The following is a 19,882-nucleotide window of genomic DNA, read 5'->3' as shown; positions in this document are numbered from 1 at the left end:
TTGTATGAAAATCGACACTTGATAAATAAAACCAGGGTCTGACTGAGATTAAACACGTAACTCTGGGCAAAGGGGAGGCAACCTCAAATAACTCACGATTTAAAACATATATATATATTTATTGTTAAATATAACGACTAAGAACCGTTCAGAGCATTGATTTGAAGGGCTCGGTTTCTTTCAGAATAGCTGCGTGATTTGTGCAAAGAGTTGCGTTAAAAACTTTTGAAAAAAAAATAGATTATTCAGTCTGAGGAAGACAAATAGATAGATAGATAGATAGATAGATAGATAGATAGATAGATAGATAGATAGATAGATAGATAGATAGATAGATAGATAGATAGATAGATAGATAGATAGATAGATAGATAGATAGATAGATAGATAGATAGATAGATAGATAGATAGATACTATGGCTCCCAAAATGAAAAAGAGCTGGATCAAAACTGAGAAAATAACGTGAAATATTAAATACTGTACATTTATAGCTTGCAAAGCTTTACGATGATCATGTGCGTCCAATGAGATAGGTAGACAGATAGAGGGAGAGACAGACGGACAGACATGTGCCCTCTTATTGCGCGGAGTGCGGATACAACCCGTCCGTAAATGGTTCACTTATTTAATGAACAGGACAGACAGACAGACAGACTGACTGACTGACTGACTCACTCACTGAGCCTTTCGTTTCCGAACTAGGCAGCGGTAACATTGAAGCTTGAATTTTAACTGTAAGGAAATACCTTTATTTTAACTCGATGTTTATCATTAAGGGTAAACTTAGACTGTACTATTGAGTAAAGAAATATGCGTGTTTTGGGCTGAGTTGGTCGTGTCAGTGTATATAGTGCTGAAGGAATTCGTCTCGGATTGGGTTCCTTTTTTTGCCAATTAAGTGGATCATTAGAGAGAGAGAGAGGGATAGAGAGAGGGAGAGAGAGAAAGCAGACAGCTGCTCTTCACATGAATGCACTCATCTCCTAAAGACCAGACTGCAAACATGCTCTGGAAACTAGTAGAAAATGTCAAATACGAGGACATCTACGAGGTGAGCACTACGGGGACTTTTTTTCCGTACTTATGTTAAATTGTAAGCATTTTGTGAGTTCTGTGTTGATTCTGTGTATGTGTGTGCGTGTGTGTGTGCGCGCACGTCTAACAAATAAACTGTTGTATTAATAAAAAACAACTGCATTTGCTCTACTGACCATTTGATATCATTGATGTGTTTAGATATATATATATATATATTGGAAATCTTATATTGACTACTGCGACATGGAGCTAGTTGTTTATTTTCAATGCTGTAAAATAAGGAAGAAGGCGAAACGACTGTGTTATATATGCTAAGTGCAGTGCTTCATAGACCTACAATAGGAACGATTCAACCAGTTTTCGTTAAGGTGACTACATTATAGCCAGAATTGGTTGCATTATGCACACTCAGAGCTTTGCGGAAATAAACTTTGAAACGATCGCTGCGTTCAGGCTCTCTGGTTGGCTTATGATAATGTGATTGCTTCCAAATTATTAAGTGTATGTTTAGAGAGAGTTTCGGAGGTTGTACGTGGTGAGTCCTGTTGCCCGCAGCCGGTGAAGTGAAACGATGTCAGGCTGGCAATTGCGAGAGGTCAGGCTGTGAGTGCCAGTAATCCTGGAGACCAGTTAATGTTTAAAAAGTTGCAGCACATCCTTCGCATACTGGCATGCTAATGTGTGTTAAGAATGAGAGAGAGAGAGAGTGGAGAGAGAGAGGGAGAGAGGGGGTGGGGGGATAACTATGCGATTGTAAAGGAGTGCAGAAAAGTAAGAGAAAAAAACTAGATTGTGTTTCAGCGATTGTGTTCTCTCGACGTCGATCTTGCGGTCCATGTGCGAAAGGGTGAGGTAGAAGCCAGAAAGCAATAGATTGCATAAAGAGCGCACACTACACGGTGAGGCACACACCGCGCGTGTGGACGCGCTTTTGGCTCAGTGCGTTCCCGCAGCGATGGGCTGAATTAAGTGACCGACCCCACAATGGAGAAGGAGTCCAGAAAATGGCTTATGGAAGAGAGTAAACGGGCTGATGAATTGGTGCCAAACGTGCCGCTTAACGGGCTCTTGAGCTCAGCCCGGCGGGTAGCCGCCCTCTGCAGAGCCACACATGCCTCTGCTCTCAAGACTCTCGTCGGGCTAATTATCAACCGCAAGCTGCCGAAATCCGAAGCATTTGAAGCAGAATTTCAACCAGAACAAGTCTATTTCACCCGACCGCTGACTTTCCCGATCGTTTATTTGCGTTTCCAGGCAAAATGCCGTCAATTTCTAATCAATTCTTTCTGCCGTCATTTTGAAGGTTAAGCGTAATGTCATGGTTTGAGTCCCGCGTTCGGCCAGGGAGGGATCTGTGCTCTTCGTGTTTGATAGAAGTAAAACAAAAGAACGCTGACTTGGTGTATATTTTCCGGTGGTTTTGTTTTGTCAATTGCCCAGTGAATGTGGAATTGTCGACTGTTTTTTTTCCCCGATGTATTCTGCACGATGCTGCTGAAATGGATCGGTTCATTCATTTGATACCGAAATGCATGTAAATAGCAGAAATGAGGGTTCGTCGTGAATTCAAGGTGCCACACTTACACAAGCATTTGTTATCTATAGTTCGGTAATCTTGCAGTAATATATGGAATAAACGATTGGATGATTCATACTGTAACTTGTCTTCGAACAGCCCTTTTGTTGGCCAGATTGTACTATCAAATTAATTGCATTAAATGCAGTCGACTTCCCTTCCTTCCCCTGCCTGTTTTCTTTCCTTCCCTGAGTGGGCATCCCAAAAAATTGAATGGGTTGAAATACCAGTAAACGATTCATGCATGCATTTAACACTGATGAATAAAATAGCTTTAGGTACACACTTCACTGACGAGAACAATATCTGCCCCCAATGAGACAATCAGACGGATTATACCGATTCCGCGCACTGAAACTTCCAAACTTTTTTTATATATAAAGGAGCCATAATTTTCGGGTGGAAATTGCAGGGATAAGTCGACGAGGTTGATGTCAGAAGAATAAATTGCCTTTTAATAAATGGGCTGAACAAGCCGGTCCAACGGGTTCCAGCGTAACCCGGAACAACTAGAACGCATTCCCCCAAAGCATCAAAACAGCCCCTCTGGCTTGCATCAGTTCTGTAAACTTCGACGATCTTTACAGAATTCCTTGTAAATGTTTTACAGCTGCCGGCATGAAAGGGGAACGTTTTTTTTTTAATTTGCCAGATAACGTTGGGAACGAGAGGATTGGATTTGCAATGCGTTGGATCACTGACTGTAGTTTGCGATAACAAAACAGACCTTTACACTGTAGATTGTTCCAAAAGCACTTTGCAAAACACCCAACACCTTTCATTCCTCATTAGAAATGCCGGTTACTGGATATTATACGGTATTTCATAAGCGTGCACAAGTAGGTCTCTTGACTATTGACTCATTTGAACTTCCGTATTGCAGTACTGTGCTAAAAAAATGTTTGAGTATCATACGCTGTTTATAATTGATCAGAATAAAGACCTATACTCTTCACTGAAATCGTTCCCTTTCACCTAAAATGGATTTAATTAGGTTGATACCACACCAGGATATGAGAGGGAGAGAGTCTTTAAAATGAAAGATGCTGTTCTTTTCAGTGGAGCTCTGATAAGATCAACTGTATTTTGCCAAGAGGAAGGGTGGTAAAATAGTTTTGATCTTATCAAGGATGGAAATCTAGCAAAAATAGCAGATTATGGCACCGGGTACATTGTTCTCAACGCGGATTTGACGTTAACTCATTTAATTGTAAGTAGTCGCAGCTTCTTTGTGGAAATACCATAATCAAAGATGTGATGTGTGTCTCCCAATGTATGTGTATGTGTGTGCGTTCCCCAATTCAACCTCCAACCTTCGGCTGTGAAAGATCACTACGAATAAAAAAAGATCAAATGCTCGAATTAGCTGCCACATGAACGAAGTATTCTGCTTGAAAACTGCGAACGAAATTCGGGTTTGAAAGGGTTAAAAAGCAAGATTCCGCGTAAAACTCCATAAGCATTCGGCAGCTGTACATGAATGCACAGAAATGTAAGCAAAACCAAGACACAGCAGAGAGGGGGGGGGGGGGAGTTTGTGGCGCTTAGATATAATTATTTGTGTAACGTCTACGTGCAACCGCTCTGGAAGGCTGGACTATGTTAAAGAGGACGCTGTGTACCTCGACATTTAAACGGCGACAAAGGTATTGCTTCCTTAAGACAGCCCCTTTTGCCTATCTGACTGGACTGTTGGACTATAATCTTTCGGTTGTCTGGCTATTTCTCTGCAGAAGTTTTGCCCAAAGTCTGGCCGCGGTGCCGCCAGCCCCCCTGTCTGATTACATCTAGTAATTCTCGTCTGAATGAACGTCATTTACAATAGTAGGGGAGCGCTCGCTGGCTGCTTCACGCTCGATTTGCCACCATTCTTCCTTTAAGTATTCGTGTAATATTAATAGTCATGAATATCAATTATTATGAGGCGGTGTAGAGTGGCAGAGAGGGGGATGTGAACAGTCAGCGCCTTGCCTTGGAGAGGCTAGCACTGGTTGGGAGCTGGGGAGAGAGAGAAAATATACAGCATTTGTCCTCTTTTTTGGGCCAATTTTGATGGATATAGTGTTGGAGATACTTCAGGCTTCGAGCATCTTTCCCTGCAGTCTCTCTTCCCTTCTGGTTGATGTTCTGTGATCAGACTTACTACAGATGTTAGTCCACACTTACACAGCCATGGTGAGTTGGATCAGTACTCGACAGAATCCCATTTCGCCCCAAACGCCGATGGCTTTGTAATTTAGTCCATAATTGCAGTCTCTTTCTCTCTTGTTTGCATTGTTATCTAATCGGGTTTAGATGGACGCGTCAGTGGGCAAAACTTTCAGCAGCGCTCGCATAGCTTTTGGCAATTTGAGTCGCAATTTTAGTTAAAGATGTTATTTAGTTTACTTGACATTCCTGCTCTTTTTTTGTTATTAGCTCGGCAGCTTTCCCTATGGACTTGCATTGTCTAGCTTCATTTTTTTTGTTGTTTTGTTTTGCATTTTACTGCGTCCTTATCTAACCACGCCGAATTTTGTTTTTGTTTGATTTTGTTTTAACTATTCTTGGCGGACCAGGCGTGTATTTGTTTCGCTTTTTTTTTCTTTTTCCGTATCACTTTTGTCTCTCTGTTTCATATTATTTAAATTATATAATTGTGGTATTTTACGCGTCTTAGCCGCCCCCCCCCCCCCCCCCCCCCCCCCCCCTCCCCCCGTCTTCCTGTGAGCCACATATTGAAATCGAGTTTCCTCCCGTGTAGCAAAAACAATACTTTGCGTAACGTTTGACGTTATTGGATTTGTCTTTAAAATATTTATTTGGCATTTTAAGATCGGAATGATTGAAGCGTGTGACTTAGTTGCTCGGACTTTTTCACGTGTTAAATGCGCATTCACTAATAAGGCAAAATCTATTATTTTAATGAATGTTTAAATTTGGGACGCCCAATATAATGTTATTATCTGGAAATTATAATGTTATTTTGCTTACATTTTTTTCTCATGCAAAAAAAAAAGCTCACAGCAAGATAGTTTGAAACGGATTATTCTCTATTGCTTTTTTTTTTTGCCGCGGTGGATTTTGTATGCTTTATTAAAGATTGATTCCAACTTTATAAACACATTCGTTTTGTTATCATTCTACTATCAATCATTTGTTGAATTACCAAACACGAAAAATAAGATTTTTTTAAAAATAGTGCCTTTCTTTTTGCCCTCGTGTTATATAACTTTTATGCTGATATAATACGTGTTATATTAAGTTGGGTTATCTCTGCTTTGCAGGACCGGCATGATGGAGTTAACAGTCACAGTTCGAGGCTGTCCCAACTCGGGTCGGTCTCTCAGGGACACTACTCCACGGCTCCACCGCTCTCACACACCCCAACCTCGGATTTCCAGCCACCCTACTTCCCTCCTCCTTACCAGCCTCTCCCTTACCACCAGAGCCAGGATCCGTATTCCCACGTCAACGATCCCTATTCCCTGAACGCCCTGCATCAGCCACAGCAGCATCCCTGGCAGCAGAGGCAGCGGCAGGACGTGGGAGCCGAAGCCAGCCTCCTGCACCAGCCCCGGGCTCTGCCCCAGCTCACTGGGCTCGACCCTCGCCGGGATTACCCCAGCGTGCGGCGGCCAGACGTGCTCATCCACTCCGCTCATGGACTGGATTCGGGGATGGGGGACAGCTTGTCCCTGCATGGCATCAACCACCCAGGAATGGAGGACGTGCAGGTGAGCCCTTTGGACATTGACATTGCACGACCATTGACTTTTATTCCAAAGTCACGCATGCATTATTGCAGTTTCACTTCGATTCTGTCAATGGAAAATAATCTGAAGTAATGTAAAACAACTCAAATAATTATTTTCATATGACCTGCAACATCCGTCCTATTCTAAAACAAAAAGAGGCAACGTGCCAATATTTTCTGTTTATTAATATCCTAAAACGATACCAAAAAGGGAGAAATATATTCACCCTAATAGTGAACCCCTCTTGATCGAGCACTCTGCAAGAAATGATTGATAGGCACTCCTTTGGTTTATTAGGGACGATAGGATTGATAGATTTCAGAGTCAGTTTAACTGTGATTTAAGCGTCGTCCCTTGCACCTAATCCGTGGTAGAATTACTATTATTCACCCACTCTCTTTACAGTATATACATCTATGTATTCGCTTCTCAAACTATCAGTAAAGACTTGTTTTGTAAACATTCTGCCAGCTAAAGTATTGTCCCCACTTATCAGAACTAACCCCCAGAGACGATTGATCATTAGAATATGAATAATAGTGCCCCACGACACCAAATTCCGATTTACAATTAAATAAAACAATAAAGCTACTGTGGATCTAATCCGGATACATTAATATATCAGTGAATGTGCTTGGAACGATTTGATGGAAAACAAACACGCGAATAAAATAGCGCAATTGTTCAGTCAGATAGAAGCAGATGCAGCTTTATGGAGACTACGTGGAACGAGATGATTGCAAAGTTGATATAAACGTACATTATAATGGGAGGTGTGAGAGGGAGGGGCGTTCACTGAAGAGGAATAACACCCAGTAGAAACTGCCTCCTGTTTATCAGGGACACCAATATTTCGTTGGCAATTGTGATTATAATAGTCTGACTGGCTGTTACAGGAAATTGTCTTTATTTTGCAATTTTGATTAAACACAATTTGAGTTCAGTTGTGAATCTGCGTGCATGAGAGAGATTTATTAGGGGGAATGTGGAGTCATTTAAAACCTGAATTACCTGAAAAAGCTATGTTTTGAAAGACCCTGATACCAGTTGTCCTATTCTGCACATGAAAAGGGCCACGTGATACATTCTTTTATAATGTGTTGTACATACACCAAAGAGACTGACCTTGTATATATATACCGTGTGTGCATGTGTGGGAAGTTACTAATAATTTAAAGGTTATCATACTCTTTAATAACTTAACTGGTTTGGAGTGTGACACTGTAGATATTTGGGGCTGAAATATATTCTAAAGTTACAATAAAATACACCTCATAAAATGATCGAAAAGTAGTTGCCAATGGATAAAAATGGCCGCTTAGATTCTGTTGAACTAATATATATTTGAGGCACCTTAAAATATTTTGACAAGTTAGAAACTAAAAGCACATTGCGCACATTTGTTGTGTTAATCCACAGTAGGGCTGGTGAAAGTGCTCTCACCTTTTCGATTACCTGACGTCCATGTTAACTGAAAAGCCACTTACATCAGAACATTACACAATAGTGGCGATAAAAGTTTAGAGATCCTTACCAAAGCTCGAATCCTTTGGAAAATTTGGCTTTGGATTTGTTTGGTGTATATATGCAGCATGTGCCTTGCCTTTTCAAACGCACTTTAATAAAGTGCCGTGGGTATTAGTGGATTCTATTTTCATGAAACTTTGCCAAATATTTTCCGTTTTTATGGAAAATAGAGTTGTTCCACTGACAATAGATGTAACTTTTGGAACACACACAAAAAAAAACGCTGTTTATTTTCGTTTCAAAAAAAGTGATTTTGACTGCAATCGTTTTTCACAAAGATCAGTGTACGTTTTGAATCATTTTAATAATATGGAGCAGCTAGAAGGGTGAAGTATGCTAAGTGCCATGCTGATTTATGCAAAAGAATATTATCACTTCCAAATGTGCACAGGGGACAAATTTCAGGTCGTTTTGGACATCTGTCCTTCCCAAGCTCATTCAGTTGCTAGCTGCTACTGTCTGGACGAATGAGGCGCTGATGTAGATTTATTGATGGTTTCAAACCACGGTCTATGAAGATCAGTTATTGTACTGCTGTCTTTTCCATGACATTTATTGTTTGCCTCTCTGAGTTCGCGTGCAGCAGGGGACTTTATAAATCCGAGTACGCTTGTAGCTTTATGTTTTAACCACTGAACTACTACCATTTAACCATGCATTTATTCATTGACTATTATATAATAAGTGCACATAATTTGTCATAACTGTATTTTTTTGTAAATTTAGAATTATGCATGCAGCATGCGACTATATTAACGTCTCAGCAGCTTTCTATATTTAATACCGCTTTGCGTTTCACTGCGGGACTAACAGCGTCACCCGTAAATGTAATCATGGATAATGCCACAATGATACATGTACACATATCTGTCATCAACATTTTAATGTGATTGTTTTCGAATCGGAGGTGGTATTTTGCTGTATAAGCACTGAACTTCACAGCATCAGTAATATAATTTACCGTAGTGCCATAGTCGATTCGTCCCCTCAGCATTCATTTGCAGTAGAATTGCATTTATTACTACAGCATTGGTCCATGCAATGTAGCCGGTGTGGATACAATAGTATTTCAGATTTGATATGTTCGGTCGAATTAAACGCTTGTTCTAAAGGACAGAATAGATCTGAAATATATCTTAACCAGAAATTTATCATCACAGCACAAACGCTTCAATCAATTCTGTTTTTAAAATCATTTCCGTGCGATCTTGAAATATGTACTCTGAAATACACGAGTCTAATTTAAATCTTAATATGATCTACCAGATTAGGAATACCCCAAAATCGAAGGTAAAAGTCAGTGCAACCGAATATCGCATAGATATTTTTCTGGGGATATTTTCAGTTTGTATATAATTAGTCATGAGCTAAATAGGTAAAAAAAATGGCAAACAGACAAATGTTATCAAAATTAACTCAAGACTTCAAGCATCGTGCTCTTATTAAGAGGGTCAACCACCTCTACAAAATTAGTAAATTCTCAATTATTTTGACGGTCAAATTTTTTGAGAAACCTTTAATTACTGTATACAATATTGCTAAAATAAATATAAGACAGAGTCTATGAAAATGTGCTGTTTTTCACATTGCACTCAATATTTACTGTTACTCAGATCCCTTCAGAAAATAAACGACTCTGGTCATTTTGGAAGCAAATTGGAGCATGTCAGGATTGTGCAGCTGAAGGACACCACAAAGCTGAGGTTGATATCGCCAGGAATGCCAGTCCAAAGGGAAAGTTTGAGTTGCATTATTTAAGCGTAGGTTTCACTATCTTCTTTGCATACGTAACTACTTATAAAATAAGAAAAATCCGCGATAGCTAGAATATTAATGAATGTTTACTCAATTCACTGCACCCTCGTCACGTTTTGCTTTTATCTTTCTGCTATTTTTTTTCTTCCGACAAATTAAAAGCAAAGCATCTGTAATCATTTTGTGCAAAATGAGATTTCTTAAATTATGTTTATTTTGGCGTAAAAGCTCACCATCTTAATCGCACGGCTAATCTATTCATTTACTTTTCAATTCACATTCAGGCAAGATTTTGTTTTCAACATAATTTGGTGGTACGTCGTAAAACGGTGCTGATGTTATTTAAAAATATATTGTCAATGCGAAAGTCACATTGAACGCTTAGGAACATAGTGAGAGAATAATTATTAACACATTTCAACCTAACGTAATCGATGGCATCAAATATACTGTTGTGTATTTTTCGCCTGACGTATTGGAATTGGAGAGGTGAATATTTAAACTGCACAATACATTTAAATAAAGCCTTTTCTTTCATTATTTTAAATTCGCTATTTCATTTTTTTAAAAAAATAAAGAAATTGTGGTTGGAAAGTGCAATTAGGAAAACCCATAAAATGACTGACTATTGTAACCAACCTTATCCTTTTAAAAATGCAAAAACGCCACAGTTTAATGATAGCTTGGGGGCTTTCCATAAATAGTTAAGTCTCTAATACTTTTTTTTTCTTTTTCTTTTTCATCCTAAACCTAGATAAAAAAAGTCTCACCACCAAACAATTCAATGTATAGTGTATTATGCTTTTCCATCAAAATCCAACGCTCACGACGTTTACCAGTTAAATAACAGTATTGATAATTACAAGCAACTTATAACACAATTTTAAACCTCATTTTGCTTTCCTTTTTGGTTATTGTTGAATTGTTTAGCTAGCCAATGATGGTAATAAACACTTGTTATTTCTTTTGGGGAGGGGGCATATAGCGAATAAAAGATGCAAAACGATCTCTGGCACAATGCACCAAGTAATGATGTTTGAGGGATTTAGCTGGATTAAACAAAACACTATAATGTTGCAGTAGCCTTTATTGGTACCCAATACATTAAGGCGACATCCGAACACAATTTGTAAATGGCATCCTGATTTGTTTTTTTACTCTTTTACCTCAGCTAAGTTAATTGTCATTGAAAGTTTGGTTTCTTACCCGAATCAGTTACTCGTGAGATGACCAATTTTGCTAAACTGGCCCAAAATTGACAAAATCTGGTCGGACAGGTTTACACACTAATGGTCCTCTAACCTGTGTACTCTGATAGAAAACATCAGTCATTGTTTCATATAAGCGCTAAAGAGGACCAATCCAATTTGAAATGCAAAACTCCAATTTATTTTTTTCCAAAAAATAGAAAAAAGTATGTAAAGAGTTGCCTTCAATTAAAGCAATTCTACACCAAGACTTGTGCTCTCACTACCTTTAAACTTCAAAGTGTGCGAGTAATTGAAAATGAAAACAACACTAAAGCATGTCAGAATGAATCATAATTCGGTGAGTGGATTGTTCCCCACGAGAAAGAAAAAAACAGTAAAGTGATTGATCTTTATTTGGTCCATTTGCCATTTTCTCTAACAAGATGAATTTCCCTCTTTAAGATCAAGACCAATGTAATTTAGCAGACTGTGTGTGATAATCTTCCTTTTCCCCTTAAGATCAAATTTTTTTTGAAAAAGCTGGATACTCTTAACAATGATCAATTGAATAAAATCTATACAAAAAATACCAAAAAATATAGTTTTTAACTCACAAGAAGGTTAATATGAATTTAACATGAAAATAAATTACAGGTATTATGAGGTCAAAGCCAATTTTTCGCGACTGTTTATTGTTTAAGTTCTTCATATTTGAGTTAAATATAGAAGAGCCAGGAATATTCACGTGGCGTTTTCAGTATATTGGATTTTCGTTTATTATATGTAATAAAACAGTGCTATATACAGGGCCATTTTCTGCCAAGGTGGATAACTTCTTAGCTACACTTTCTTCCACATACCATGAGTCTTATTGGGACGTATTGGGATACACTATCCTGCCAAAGTCTGCCGACATCATGATAGGCATATTTTAAATATCTAAACGTAAATTGATCCACAAATATAAAATTAACGTCATTCTCTCTGGTAGGAAATCAAACACGGCCCAACAGCTAAATGTGACTCTTTAATTGTGGCATATATAATTTGTGCTATAAAATCTTGTTTTGGGTTACAATGAGCGAAACCTATCTGTATTCACTATGGTTTGGGAAGCTTCTGTTCAGTGGACATCGCTAATCACTCAACCATTGCATACATGAAATCCACAACCTTCCTGCACCACGGCGAATACACTCCAGATTTACAAGCAAGTGATGCAAATAAAACACAAAAGTTGCTGTGTTTCTTATCTGATCATTTATAAACGTCTGCCGAAATGTGTCGGACTAAGAACTGTAACTCTGTCGCCCGTATAAATCATTGTAAGTAATTAATGAATGCAGACATTTTCTTCCCCCTCATACCCACCCCCCATTCTGTTTACTGGTGGATTCGCTTCTAAACCCACCACTGTCTCGACAATAAACCATTGAAATTGACAAGTAGATTGCTAGACCAGGGACGCATCGGTTTTGAGGAATTCAACAACAACTATAATTTGAGGGCAAGTTAATTCAAAGTGTAGGAGACACGAAACTGCTGGCATAGGGTGCACAGGGTGTGAAGAGAAGCAACCATAAAAATTAGGTGAAATGCAGAAAGATGTGTGCAGTAAATTGTTTGTAAACGTGCACGCGTTTCCTTTCGCAATTTGTTCAAATCCTGCTGTTCACATCCCTTTAAAGCAAAGAGTCTGGTAATTAAAAGTGTGAGTTGTTTTTCCCTCATTTCCGCATGCATTTCTAATTAAATCTTTATGATACTCTCTGTGACTATTAACTGCCAACATGCTGCGTGAATATCCTCTACAAAAACCCAGCAGGCGGTGATAATTAGATAGAAAATCAAAGTAGACCTTTCTCATTAGCTGCATAAACTTCGTTTTAACGTTCTGTTGAAGCGGCTTGCTCTAAGGCTCGTCGCAATAACATACCTTTTTTCCCGAAATTATTGGATAAAATAGGAAAACAATATACTCAGAAATTATTTATTGAATGCAGACGATGCATGTAGTATATTTCAAACATGCTTTATATAAGCAACACTATTAACCATTTTTTCCCCCATAACACGCGAATAATAGCAACGCTGGGGGATAGAGAGCTCATAGGCACTTGATCAATACTTAATTTCAATCCAACAAAAAAAATCTAAAATAATTCCAGGAAATCAGGACCGCTTTACATTGACCGCCTATTCTCACGCTGTGAGCTGTCATCTCGTTGCCTAATTTCTATCAAAGGCAACAGCACGTGCTCGAAGGCACATGGACAGCGACTCTCTCTCTCTCTCTCAAAGTTCATTCCTCCCCTCATTTGTTTCTCTAAGAAACTGCTCGATTGTACGGTTTTCATTTATACGCCACAGAAAAAAAAATAATGGCTAAATGGAATACTGTACGGATTATAATAATGCAAACTGGTTCTGAGGAATCGGGTACTTAACAAAACAGTGATGGAAACAAATGGATCCTGGGAACTGGTGACTGGGCTTTCATATCCCTCCCCCCCCTCCCCCCCCCCCCCCACACACACACACACACTGATAGATTAGGCAGGACTTTTTAATATGGAAATTGAAGGGCTGCTAAAATGGCTATTTAGTATTTCCTTAAAATGTCTAAAATCGGTCAGGAAGCAGCTCCTAATAATATAAAGTTCTAAGATTTCCTTTTGTTTGTTTTCAGTTTTGGTGGGTTTTCCGAGCGTTTAGAGCAAATAGCAAAAATAATAAAATAAAATACAGTAAAGTTATATTTTAACTTTATTATAAGTGCATATAAAAGACATGTAATGTCCACAGTCTACTTACTGTGGTTTGTTATTACACTGCTGTAAGTCAGATATACCACTATAAACCTGCATGTGATGATGGATAAACCAATCCTTTTAATACAAATACTTAGTTTGAATTACATAAAATACGTTAGTACTCGGAGGGCTGGATATTACTAGTGTTGTTTGGATAAATCCGCGAGGCTATAAATAAATGAGTACATTAAAATATAATCAATCTTTTTTTTGGAAATAATCTATGTATTAAACCGGTTCAATGTGGGGGTTGGAATATCACAGGGAACAAGATGGCACATAACCTTTAGCAATTGCGTGACCACTGTTTAATTAAAGGTTTTGTCAGATTCTCCTCCGTCTTGTTCCAAGAGAGTTAATATAGCGTGAAATACCTTTCTAAATACTGGTAGGCGTGGGGAGGTAGCTCAACACTAATTCGAAGCAATCAACTACGTCTTTTTCAACAGGATCCAGATAGGGTTCCTTATTTGCCAAGTTCAGCAGTATTGCTTTCCTTACACAATTTTAATAAAATATCTGCCTAGATATAGAACAGTATTTTTATGCACCTTTTTTTCTTGTCGCTTCCAAAGAAACGATGACAGTCTTAATTTCATAATGCACACAAACGCAAACTATGTCACTGTTTCTGTCTGACACGTGCATGTATTTCACAATATGCATGTATACATCACATCATGTACACATTGTAATATACATATATAATTATGCACCTCATATATAGGTATCCAGAGTTACTTGTGTACAGACATAAATACAGTGCCACAATGAGCTATATTTAAATTGCTTGTAACAATTTTGCTGCTGAATCAAACACATATTTGTCTATTTCTCTACTAGTGTACGCTATGTGCTCTGCTTGATAATAAAAGAACGCGAGTGAGCCCCAGATGTTGGGCAGATTATTTTCTGATGATATATAATTCTGGAGAATTTGATTTCCTTTGATAATTTTCCTAGAATAATAAACCTCAACCAGGTAATATAAATGTAAATAACAGATAGTCGAGTTCCGTTCGACTTGATTTATATACATGCCTTTTTAATATCAAGTCAATTTGAATAGTGATATGACCCTAACTGGTGTTTTTTATGTATTAACAGGCTATGGATGAAACGAATACCAGTGGCATGAGCTTATTGGACCAGTCTGTCATTAAAAAGGGTATGGAATGGGGAAAATTGCATTAAAATAAGCGGTTGAATTGATCAGTCCATATGAGATTTTCCCAGTCAAACAGTAATGTGAACAGCTACTATAATAGAATTACTTTATTTGTAACTTCATGTTCTAAATGTCTACTAAATATGAATCCAACTATTGTCTTAATCTCCCACGTGTAATTCAGTAGTATGACTATTTGGTACTTTCTAAGCATTCATTCAAATGCTGTAACAGACTAAAATATTATAATTCTCCGTTTACATATAATTTTATGACGCTTTCTGTTGTTAGATTTCAACCGGTCCGTTTTAGTATAGTTATAATCCAAAATGACGTTCCGTCAGTCTGAATTGGGAAATTTGGGGCGTAATTTAGGGGTGACGCATAGAAAACTACATTATTTCTTTAGGGCAATGGAGCACAACACGTTATAATATATGGATATATGCACCACGGGCATAGTTTGAAAATGAAGGAAATGAAACAAACTTCAACATTCATTAAAACTATAAATGGAGATGGTTATTATTGCAAATTATTCGAAACTTTCACAATAGTATAAAAAGTGCAATAATTAGCCTCTCTAACTTCGTTTAGTAATAGGTAATTATTGTAATTTCTAGGGTGATTTGATATTTCTTATTTTAGATTTAGTGCATTTAAAACTCCCAATTTTGCTAAACTGGCTTCAAATTGGCAAAACGTGTAGCTTACAAAAAGACACCACACTGAATTTACATATGCTATAGCGTTCGAAATGTTTCAAATGATTTCAACACCGTAATGCACACAGACATGTTGGGAAACTTAGAGAAACCCATGTATAACGATAATCTTGTTAGACATGCCATCATGGTACAGAGCAGTAAGGCCTTTGTCTTTAAATATTGGAAATGATTGCATCATTCAAATGAAATCCAATGCAGTAGAAGTAGTACATAATATTAGGAACAAACGGCCAAGTATTCTGTATGGATATTATTTGTAGATAATGGCAGATATGTGATATTTAAACTTGATATTACAAGTGCACAGGATGTGAGAATCTTGGTCCTTCTAGAGAAAAGGCCTCGATTGGTGGCGTTTTTCCAAACATGCTATTAATTTGTTCCAGAATCAATTTCCTACATCCATAATCCACAGACGTAATAATTCTTCAAAATGCTTGGTTCAAGTAGTTTTACATACACCGCGGTTGCGTTTGTTTGTTGTTGCACTCTACTGTATTCTGAGATTGGGATATATCTTATTTGCTTATTAATTGGAGTTGTTTATTTGTTTCAGCGTGCTGACGGTTGTTAGGACTATTTTATGAACCTGGTTAATCGTTTTGTAACTCTATTCTATTCTCTTGATTGTGAATTGTGAATGCGTGTGCATTAACGTTTGGTGTAGCGCCTTTCACGTTGGGAGGACGTCGGAAAGCGCTTCGTGGGATATACTGTAAAATGCAGCGACTGTGTGTTTTGTGGGCGAACGCTGTCCCCACTGTGATGAGATGTTACCACTGCTCGGTTTTTGTTGTTGCACCCTGTGTTTGAACTTACTCTCCCTTCCCATTTGGGTCCCGGGTTTCAGTTTGAATCCTTCTGTTCCCTGTTATTCCCTGTTGTTCTCTGGCGAGTGGGTTTGCGTTGGGTTTGCTCTCCTGCCCCGCTGCTGTGTATTGGTGGCTGGTGGCTGTGTGCGGTAACCTATGCTGATGTGTTGTGGTTATGTTGACATTCCCTGCACCTTGCTATCTCAATGCAAGATCTGTGAACCGTGCACAGCCCAGCTTTCTATTTTTTTCCACGTCTGAGTGATCAGCCTGCTCTAATCTCCATCAGCAGTTTTTAAAAAAANCACAGGCACGAGGGACAGGAACTGCATGTTCTCAGCTGTCACATAACCAGGTGAATATAAAGAGACAGCGGATCCATTTTCACTCCATAGGCTCTGTTTTAACAGATATGATGGTGTCAGCAGTCTACTTCGCTTGAATTTTAAGCGAGCAACGTACAAGTTTCTGGCTGACAGTCATATGAGCTGGAAATATTGTAAGCGTTTTCAAGATATATCTTAATTTTTAAAATAATCGAATGCACTAGATGTCCCCATATTCTGCACTTGTTAGCTGCAGTTATAAGAAGGCAATAATTGTAATAATCTGTAATTTAAATACGTATAAGCATGGTGTTTATAGACAACAGATGAATATTTCTTTTAAAATGATCAGAAGTAGGAAAATAGGAATGTGGCCATAAAAATGTTCTTTTGGATAGAAAAAAAATGTCGATTAAATTAAACCTACGAAAGAGCGATCAGAATAAGTATATTCATCACGATGCCCTCAAACTCTGGATTGCTCCAACACGAAGAGAGACTATCTAAAATGTGTCTCTTCAACCCTAAAATATGTTTTTCATTTCTCTTCAAAGAAACAGTGATTTGTAACTCAATCTAGCTAACACTAAAACGTAACAGCAAACCAACAGCTGCGAGTTATTACTGTTATTACGTTCTTTCAGTTATCTTTCCTCTTACGATTAACTTTCTTCAGAAGTGCAAACCATTATCAGTATTGGAGCTTTGTCCCAACCAAGTAATGCAACTGTCTTTTAAGAGCATTTTGTCCTTGGCAAAACAGAGCTAGTCTTACCCAAAACACAAAAATACAACTGAAACACAGAAATAGCGTCTTTAGATACAAGGATGGATAAGAGCAAACTGTCAACTCAAAGCTGTGTGGAGATTATGATTAATGATAGTAGGAAGGAACAAAGTAATTGCAACAAAGTGGTTATGTTCTCTCTAGTTAAAACAATCTGTGTAAGTGCATTAATGCAAATTGTCCCCATCACATTTAAAGAACATTTTCTGTTTCAATAGAAAGATGAGTGAAAAAGTGATCGACAGAACTGTGCGTGTTTATTTATTCAGTTCACAATAAGGATGACTCCAAGTTGTTTACTAGATGGAACGGACATTAGTTCTGTAATAACTGTATCCAACCGCTAGTCTGTTGCCTTGATGCTGTTTTGTATGCAGATATTTTATGCAATTAAAGTTCACAGGCGAAAAAAGGTTAGTTGGTATTTCCATATTTATATATAAATGTATATGTGTAACTTTTTTTTGCCCGGAGGATTTCAAATCCTTCCATTCTTAAATTCGATAAAAAATATTTAATTAGTATTTGCAACATTGCAACACATTCCATCTAAAAATTCGAGTAGAGTGCATAAGTCGAGAGCAACTCAGTAAACTTTTATCACAGATCAATCAATGTTCAAAAGATTGCGTTTAGCACTAATGTTTTTCGGTCGGATCATACCACTAAAAAGTGTCTTACGCGCAAAGTAGAGCTCATTTACAAAACAAATTCAGTATAAGTACAAAATTATAAAATATCTCATAAATGTAATCTTTATTTTGTAATCTACATGGGCAATGTTGACAAATGAATAGGAAAGGTCGATAATGTTTATTTTTAGCACTCTCATTTTTTCAAACACGTGTTGGCGTTAATACGTTTGGAAAGTTTTTAATATTGCAGTGATTAGGCTGTCAGAGTGGACGGACGTCTTGTTCTCGTTCTGTGAATGGAGTTTCAATTTCTGATTCACATAAAAACGATTGAATTACCGGATGGACACATTCCGTGTTTATTTGTGACTGCGTTTCCTCTCTATTTGTGTCTTTATTAGATCTGATTCCGTGTTGGTAGTTAACTACTACTAAAAGTTTGTCAGTAGTAAAAACTGTAAACATGCTCTAGGGGGCGAGGCTTCCTGGTGAAAGGGCACACTGGGTGATTGGAGTCCCTGGATTTGCCAACAACATCTGGCATTTACTAAACATGTGAACATTTCACCATAGCTGTTCAAAGCTATAATGATTTGCTGGGATGAAAGTAACACCTTTCTAATTTAGAACACACTGGTATTTCAACGTAACCATCTCTGGGATACAACATGTTTAATGTAAGGCGTGCTGAACCATCCTGGGGATTTGTTTTGTAATTGCAAAAATAAAATGAAAAATGACGGATTTAAAACCTACCTTCATGTTTTATGAGACATGTAGACATTTTCCAGTTCTTTCGCGGCACGACAATGCGACACAAGACTGTGATTCCGGTAGGATCCAGTACTTAGGGAAACAATGGGAAATCTCAGCTGCGAACCAAGCAAATCAAAATAAAAGTTCCAACAGTTTGTAAAACTCATATTGTCTTAGCGATAAGAGGACATCAGTCCATTTTGTCTATCTGTCAAACATTGACTTGAAGCAATACTTCTAATTGCAGACAACATTGCATTATGAAATATTGCCATGCCAAATTCATATCACTTTAGACAACATTTCACTTTTCAACTGGACTTCATTTACAGTTACCATTATACATGTAAATAGTTTTGTCCTTAACTGCCCATCGCCTTGGGGCGTTCTTTTGGCGTTAAAGGCGCTATATAAATGTCATTTTGCTGTTGTTTTGTGATAGAGCCATCCATGCCAGCAAACCCCCCCCCCCCCCCCCCCCCCACACTTCCCCACACACAACAACAACAACATTACATTGTATAGCGCCTTTCACATTGGGAGGATGATGCCCCAACCTCGACCTGGATAGAATCGCGCACGCGCTTACAATGCTTCCATTTGGGTACTTGACCAGGTTTCCTTAGCATTAGTACTTTATCCATCTTGGGATATTTCCATACCCTTAGTTGCCTTTCACACATTCATCGGTGCTTGATGCACTGGGGAATACATTTTCTCCATTTATCCTTTCCCAAGTGAAAATTATTTTAAAATTCCATTTAATTCCATTTAGTGTTACATGACCGTGTTTAGATTTTGGACGAATGTCATCATAATCTGGTGGGTACACTTGTGGTTGAGTACACGGCGTAGATATCCTTTCTGCAACCCGTTGAGTGTTGTGAATCGTGTCCTATTCTATAGTGGCGTCCTATTCTATATCTTCTTAACAATGTCCCCGCCACCCACCCCAACACACACACACATACACACCGGTGTTCGGATATGTTCAGCTTTCAGATAGGTTTCTGAGCCGATGTAATAAGTATCC

The 19,882-nt window shown here is 38.1% G+C and overlaps 1 protein-coding gene across 4 annotated transcripts in view; it reads left to right on the top strand.

The window, feature by feature from the left end:
- Positions 1–955: 955 nt before the first annotated feature.
- Positions 956–19,882, top strand: part of tfap2b (transcription factor AP-2 beta) — a 37,365-nt gene continuing 18,438 nt past the window's right edge. For 2 of the 4 annotated variants that reach the window (XM_007892976.2, XM_007892972.2), the window contains exons 1-4: positions 956–1,052; positions 5,882–6,331; positions 9,493–9,639; positions 14,745–14,805. In XM_007892976.2, the coding sequence (XP_007891167.1) occupies positions 972–1,052; positions 5,882–6,331; positions 9,493–9,639; positions 14,745–14,805 (739 nt within the window). In that variant the 5' untranslated portion in view covers positions 956–971. Of the gene's footprint in view, positions 1,053–4,604; positions 4,791–5,881; positions 6,332–9,492; positions 9,640–14,744; positions 14,806–19,882 lie in introns of those variants that run through there. The other 2 variants (XM_007892974.2, XM_007892975.2) reach the window with 2 other exon arrangements.

Source organism: Callorhinchus milii, unplaced genomic scaffold, assembly GCF_018977255.1.
Source record: "Callorhinchus milii isolate IMCB2004 unplaced genomic scaffold, IMCB_Cmil_1.0 Scaffold3, whole genome shotgun sequence".
In the NCBI taxonomy this organism is placed as follows: domain Eukaryota; kingdom Metazoa; phylum Chordata; class Chondrichthyes; order Chimaeriformes; family Callorhinchidae; genus Callorhinchus; species Callorhinchus milii.
This window is presented reverse-complemented; position numbering and strand designations above follow the sequence as displayed.